General features: G+C 37.0%; 1 protein-coding gene across 1 annotated transcript; it reads left to right on the top strand.

Annotated features, from left to right (window-relative positions):
- Positions 1-1882: 1882 nt before the first annotated feature.
- Positions 1883-6283, top strand: LOC110873376 (protein LONGIFOLIA 2). The gene is made up of 4 exons (XM_022122295.2): positions 1883-2645; positions 2862-2932; positions 3027-4787; positions 5195-6283. The coding sequence occupies exons 1-4, from the start codon at positions 2492-2494 to the stop codon at positions 6095-6097; spliced, it is 2889 nt and encodes a 962-aa protein (XP_021977987.1). The 5' UTR covers positions 1883-2491; the 3' UTR covers positions 6098-6283.
- Positions 6284-7325: the final 1042 nt, after the last annotated feature.

The following is a 7325-nucleotide window of genomic DNA, read 5'->3' as shown; positions in this document are numbered from 1 at the left end:
CTTGTTATTTTGTTTTTTAATACTAGTAGATTTCAAATAGATATTACACATATAAATGTTTTCTAAAACTAGTATATTTCAATTATATATATTAGTTTCATAAAACATGTAATTTTCTATTTATCTCAAATCAATGTAGGTAACATACTTATTAAAATTTAATTATAGCATCCATGTATCTTTTTAGTGTTAATCTTACACATATATGATGCTTGACTATGTTGATGTGCCATTTACATTAGTATTGGCATTATTGCTTCTCATTATCTCTAAGAACGACATTAGTTATTTGTGTAAACTTATTTGAACAGAGGTTGTTACCACTTACACGTGAGAACCTATCTTTGCGCCTTTTCGCTTCCTACAAGTTTATTCGATTATCTATTTCATCGTCATGGTTTTTAGTGGTATGCTAGGTAACCGAGCTACCTAACACTTTTAGTATCTTACTACCCAATCATGTCATACTATAAGCATGTAATTGCAACACAAGTGGCGTTACACCAACCATAGTGGCGAGTCGTCTTTTTTGGCACTCTAGGAGTGCATTTACCATATTATATACGCATATTTAGTTATAGCGGAGACTTAGAGCATATGACATAACTTAGATTTGCATAGCGGATGATTGATATAAAATGCCCAACCCTACCCCACTTTGATACACAAGTTCGTGACCTAGGTACTCATCAATTTTAGCGGTCGCGGACACTTCCATAGTATGCTCAATTCTCATATCATGAGTTTATGGAAGGAAGGGCATTTACAAGTGTTAGAACTTGAGAATGAAGACTTTTTCATGTAATAAATAACCTAAAATTCAAGCCTTCCGGGTTGGTGGTGTTACAAGGATGCTAGTCCTAGTCAAAAAAATGAAGATCCAAGTGATACTTCTTCTTGTCTACCAATTTAATGCGTCCTTGACGAGAGAAAAGTCATAAAGTGTAAACATATAATGCAAAAAACAGTCAAACATCAGTGAAATCAATACAAATAGGTTATATTATCTAGCGACTTTTCTTTTAATAAACCATCAATTTAAAATAAAAAAAAGAGTGAATTTCAAGGATTATCTTTATACCCATTTTCAGGCGCTGTCCTTTATGTTCAAAATTGACGAGTTTTGTCCTTTATGTTTTCATATCATACACGTTTTGTCCTTTAGGCCTAACCCAGTTAGTTTTTTCAGTTAAATTTGGTCATGTGCTTTGCACATGAGGGCATTTTTGTCAATTTGATGGTTGCAGAAGCTTTGAACTGTAAATCTGTTGTTGAACTTATCTTTGAATTGACCAAAATGCCCTCATGTGCAAAGCTTATGACCAAATTTAACTCAAAAAACTAACTGGGTTAGGCCAAAGGACAAAACGTGTATGATATGAAAACATAAAGGACAAAACTCGTCAATTTTAAACATAAAGGACAACGTCTGAAAATGGGTATAAAGATAAAGGACAATCCTTGAAATTCACGCTAAAAAAATAAAAAAAGAATAAAAAAATATTAACTAACTATATACCATCAATTTAAAATAAAAAATGAAAAATAAGTTTTATCAATTAACTTGAAAGCGTGCCTTTACAACCAGCACGTGTTTCTCCCGTTTGCTTTTGATACTTTTGGTTTTCTGGTGTCAGAGGCCGTGGACCTTACTTAGTCGAGTTCAAAGGGTCATGCATAGTAATGTTATGACTCCGAGATCTATGGTAGTTTTTAAAAGACTTAGTTTTGCTATTTAAAAAAGGATAGCGACCCAACTTGTTGCTTGTTTACCAATTATCTCGATATAAATTCATATAATATTATGTAAGATTATTATTATTATTATTACTTGAAATATAAAAACAAAATATAATAAGCCAATTGAATGATAGCAAACTTATTTTTGACTTATTGAAGGTTGAAGCTCTCTGACACTTCACATGTTCATACAGACAACACCAGACCCACAACCAAACAATCATCCCTACCCCTCACATGGAAGTTTGAACATTGCTCATTGCTCATTTCAATTCTCTCATTATTTATTATTATTTTTTTTATTTATTTTCAATTCCATAACTAACCTATCCTTTTACATTGCTCTGTCCATATCACCCTCACCATTTGTTCCTATATGCTTCCTTTCACTTTTCCTCAAAGTTTACAGATAAAAGGGTAGAAACTCCCAAAACACACAACCGTTTCTCTGGGTTTGTTGCTGTGGCTTTGTTTGCATTGCATTACCAAAGTTTCCATCTTTATTGGAGGAAATTGATTGGATTTGAATAATATTAATGGGTCTGTTGAATCTTTGAGATTGAGTGAGAGAGAAATTGGGATTAGGGTTTGAAAGTTGAAGTCCTGTATTGCCTGCCAAGTGTTTGTGTTTTTGTCTGAGAGAAAAAAAGTTGACTTTTTTTCAACTTTTTTGGTTTGCATTGATTGATTTGAGCTCCAGGTTTGTTGGGATCATCATTATTATCACACTGCTGGTTGTTGAAGAATATTAATGGCTGCAAAGCTTTTGCATTCACTAACAGATGATAACCCTGATCTACAAAAGCAAATTGGATGCATGACTGGTGTTTTTCAGCTCTTTGACCGCCATCAGATCGTTACCGGAAGGCGGTTTCCGGCCCACAGCCCGAAAAGGCTTCCTCCTGGTAACCCTTAATCTTTTGTTGGTTATTGATATCATGATATATATGTTAGTTTTATTATCTTGTTATTGTAAATATAAAGCAACTTAGTGGTGTTAGTGGTCCTGTTAGAAATCTGTTATAATGTCATACAAGTATACAACCATGTGATCTCTTTGATGTTTTTTTTTTTTTTTTTTTTTTTTTTTTTTTTAATTAAAATCTGCTTATTTTGTGCAGGCAGTCCACAATTCGACAACCGAACGCCTGAAAGTGAGTCAAGTAACTCACATCAGAGACAATATATTGTGGTATGCCTATCCGCGCTTTGTTTCGAATCCGTTTCTTGTTTTAACGTGGCGTTTGAATAAACATAATGATCTGAATCTTAACTTGTTATTTTAGGAAGCACATTCAAACAAGATTGTACAAGACAAGAACAATAGGGCATCAACCGAATCATCTCGAGACTCTTTCTCGTCAATGTCTCGTTCGTCGTCCTTCTCATCTTTGGATTGCAATGTTAATAGAACAAATCATCAAGAACCCGATGCGGTTGTGTTTCCAGACACCCCTTCGAGAGACACTCTAACACGCCAATCTTGTGGCTCTCGTTTAAGCGTTGACCTTCGAGACGTGGTCAAAGATTCAATGTACAGAAACAAACCTACCGCCAAAGATGAGGTACCTGACCATGTGATGAACTATCGAGAGTCACTCGATGCTCTTGCTAAATTTCAAGAGTGCGGTTGGTATCATAACGAACCCCGAGAACTTACTAGATCAAAATCTTACCAAATTAGAGACGGGCCGTCGTTTTCGGTACCAAAAGATTGTCCTCGGTTTTCTTACGATGGGAGGGAAACAAACCGTTTATCGTTTCAATCACGGGATATTTCAAAATCGATCGGTACAAAGCAGCTTGAAGAGCCACCAAGACTTTCTCTAGACGGAAAAGAAAGTTCAACCCATAGTTTAAGAAACCCGAAAAGCGATGATGTCATCACTTCTAACCGTGGCACGATGCAGTCACGGCCACCGAGCGTTGTAGCCAAGTTAATGGGCTTGGAGGCTTTGCCGGATTCTGCATCGGGCAAGCAAAAGGAACCGGTTTTGGGCCCGATCAGAACTTCGCGAGTCGAGGATCTAAACTTGTTGTCGAAATCTTTGAAACCAGTTGATATTTTCGGTCCGATCAAAATGCATGGTTCTTCAAGAAGCTCGCCGAGGGAACCGACGTCACCGTTATGGAGGAACTCTGACATGAAGCCGATTTCAAAGTTTCCGATCGAACCCGCTCCGTGGAAACAACGGGATGATGCTAGAAGTCCGCAGAGATCCGTTTCTCGTGCTAGTAGATCACCGACAAAAATACATAGCTCATACTCTTCTGTTTACAGTGAAGTCGATAAACGACTGAAGGATCTTGAATTTACGCAATCTGGAAAGGATCTTAGAGCTCTTAAACAGATATTAGAGGCAATGCAGTCGATAGAAGCCCGTAAGGAAGAAACGCAAACTGTAGCGAAACGACAAACCGTTGCTACTCAAAATGAACGATTTTCGGACCGTCAAAACGCTAGGGGATCAGATAGTTTGCGGGTTTATGAGTCTCCGATCGTCATCATGAAACCCGCTAAGCTTGTTGAACGATCTGGTATTCCCGTTGAAGATATTCCGACTGATGACAGAAAGGTTTTCACAAATTATATTCCGAAAAGTACACGTAGAGAGAATACGGTCCATGTTCATGAAGTCAAAAGTGGAGGAAGACATACAAGGAATGCAGTCAACGCACCGGGTTTGACCAAGCAACAACAGTCGGCGAAAGAAACCGCTACAACTTCAGGAAAAAGCGCAGCGTCGGTCAGCCCGAGATTACAACAGAAGAGGCCTGAGTTAGAGAGGCGGTCACGGCCGCCCACTCCGCCAGCGGATTCCGGTAAATTGAGAAAACAGTCAGCCAAACAGATTTCGGAGTCAAGTTCCCCTGGTGGACGACGAAGGTCAAAGTATTCGAACATTCAGCAACATGATGGTCAACTTCATGAGGTCAATGGCGAGTCAAAGAAGTCGAGTTACAAAACTCAAGTGTCTGAAGGGGTCACCACTCCTGAATCTTCTAAAGAAAATGAAAACAGACAGAGTCCTAGCTCAATACAAGAGGTAAGTTCGGTTGTTCGGGCCCGTTGGGTAACTGTACAAAATGGGTTCGGGTTGAAACATGCCATTTTTTCTACGGATTGAAATGGACACAAACACTTTTTGTCCATTTTTAATTATGTTAAAAATTACCCGATACATTAATTATAACCGTAAAAAAAAGATAACTACGATAATAATCGAAATGTTACTCAAAGCGAGTTAGTAGGTTGTATGCATTAAAAATAGCGTTTGGGTGACTTTCAACTCCGCTCGACCCTTTTAGCTAAATTTTTGGATTTGATCCATTTGACTCGTCTGGGATAATACACAGCCTAAATTGACCCGTTCATAAGTAAACGGGCAAAACTGCCACCTGTTTCATCAAATTTCATATGTTTGATTAGCTTTTTTTCTATTCTTTTTAATAGAAATCAACTTTGCTTCGGAGGGAGGATGAATCAGTTGACCCGGAATACCCAAGTCCAGTTTCTGTTCTCGATGATGGAGTTTATATAGATGATTCGCCTTCATCTGTGAAACATATGTTGAAGACGCTCAAAGGTAAAGATCAGTGGGAATCACCAGAGCATGTCATTTCCGACACACTATCTTCAGGCGTTGCTTCCGATATTAACCGTAAAAAGCTACAAAATATTGAAAATCTGGTTCAGAAACTCACAAGGCTCAACTCGACTCACGATGAAGCACACACCGATTACATTGCATCTCTCTGTGAAAACACAAAGCCCGATGACCGGTATATATCCGAGATCCTATTAGCTTCCGGGCTCCTACTAAGAGACCTCGGGTCAAACCTCACCACCTTCCAGTTCCACTCTTCGGGCCACCCGATTAACCCTGAGCTATTTCTAGTATTGGAACAAACCAAATTCAGCAATACACCCGAAAAGATCATAAAAAAGGAAAAATTCCACAGGAAGCTTATTTTCGACGCTGTTAATGAGATTCTCGCAGGGAAGTTAGCTTTAGCGGTTCCTTTTCAGAAGTCTTTTAAGCTCGTGAAGAAGACGTTGAATGGACAAAAGCTTTTGAGGGATTTATGTTTAGAGATAGAACAGTTACAAGCGAAAAAGAATAAGGAAAACATCAGTTTAGAGGAGGAAGACGACGGGTTGAAAAGTGTTTTATGGGAGGAAGTATTGAATCGCGCAGAAAGCTGGACCGATTATGACGGTGAGTTACCGGTTCTTGCATTGGAGGTTGAAAGATTAATTTTTAAAGATTTGGTTAATGAAGTTGTTTTGGGTGAGGCTGCTGATGGTAGGCGGATTAAGCCCGGAAGACGTTGCAGACAGTTGTTTTCAAAGTAGTGTTTTTTGTTGTTGAAATTCGGTTTTCTTTTCGGGTTCTGTTTCAGATACATTGTTTTTTTTTCTACATCTTGATTTCGGGTTTTTGTATGTAAAAGTTTAAGTGAAGGCGGTATGACAGCCTTGTATTGATTTGGTGGATATTAACATTTACCTACATGAATTTATAGGTTGTTTTTCTGGGCATTTGGATTCCAAAGATCATGATCATGACAGTCAGTCAGTCGCGTATTTACTTGTTTACGGGTTAACTTTTATAATCTAAAAGTTAATACTTCATGAAAGTTTGATGTGGTTTTTGTTATCTTAACTTCTTCATGAGTTAATGGACATTCTACCTATGAACCTCCTGAAGGTTTATGTTTCATGTTGCTAGAAGTTCCAAATGAAGACCCAAATTCGGTCTATGGGACGCTCGCGAGCTATTTGGAGACCGGCTCGCTAAGAGATTAAATTGGGCTAAGTTTAAACGAGCTTGAGCTCGAGTATGATGTTAACAGAAAAATCTGTTTAATAAAAAGCACGAGATTCACTAATGCTCATATATGCTTGCAAACCTATATAAACCTATTATTTATAACTTTTATCATATATTTTCAAGTATATATTTGCATAAAAATTGTTTTTTATATTATAAAATATAATAAAAGTAACTAGATTATATATCTTTCTATACTAATAAATAAAAATCCTTTTTGGACACGTGTCATTCTCTGGTAATTTCTCACCCTTATTTTTTTATTTATCTCTTTTATTAAATAATGATAATAATAATAATAATAATAATAATAATAAACATCAATTTAACTAAATCTATTTATCTCTTTTGTTTTCATAATCTGAAATTATTTCTTTTTTAACTCTAAAGTTTCAATCTTTGGCATCTAAGTCTAAAGTTTCAATCTTTGGTATTTTAACCCCTTTGATTAATTTGATTTTTCACTTCTAATTTAAAAGTTTTCATCTTTTGCAATTTAACCCCTTTATTTTTTTTTTTTACTTTCAACACAAAGCTTTTCATCTTTTGCAATTTAATCTCAACTAGGTTTAATCACCCGCCGCGTTGCGGCCGGGGCTTACAAAGCAAGAACAATAGAAGAATGCTCGGCGTTCGGTTTCACATAAGGTAGAAGTCAATTGTTTGTTACATTCCGCTTAGTACGATCAAGGTTGAATGATTTCGTCCTACGTGTGACTCAACTCTCGGGTCTTAGTTTTAAGGGCCCGC

This window comes from Helianthus annuus, chromosome 5, assembly GCF_002127325.2.
Source record: "Helianthus annuus cultivar XRQ/B chromosome 5, HanXRQr2.0-SUNRISE, whole genome shotgun sequence".
Taxonomy (NCBI): domain Eukaryota; kingdom Viridiplantae; phylum Streptophyta; class Magnoliopsida; order Asterales; family Asteraceae; genus Helianthus; species Helianthus annuus.
Note: the sequence above shows the minus strand (reverse complement) of the source record. Positions and strands in the feature narration are given on the sequence as shown.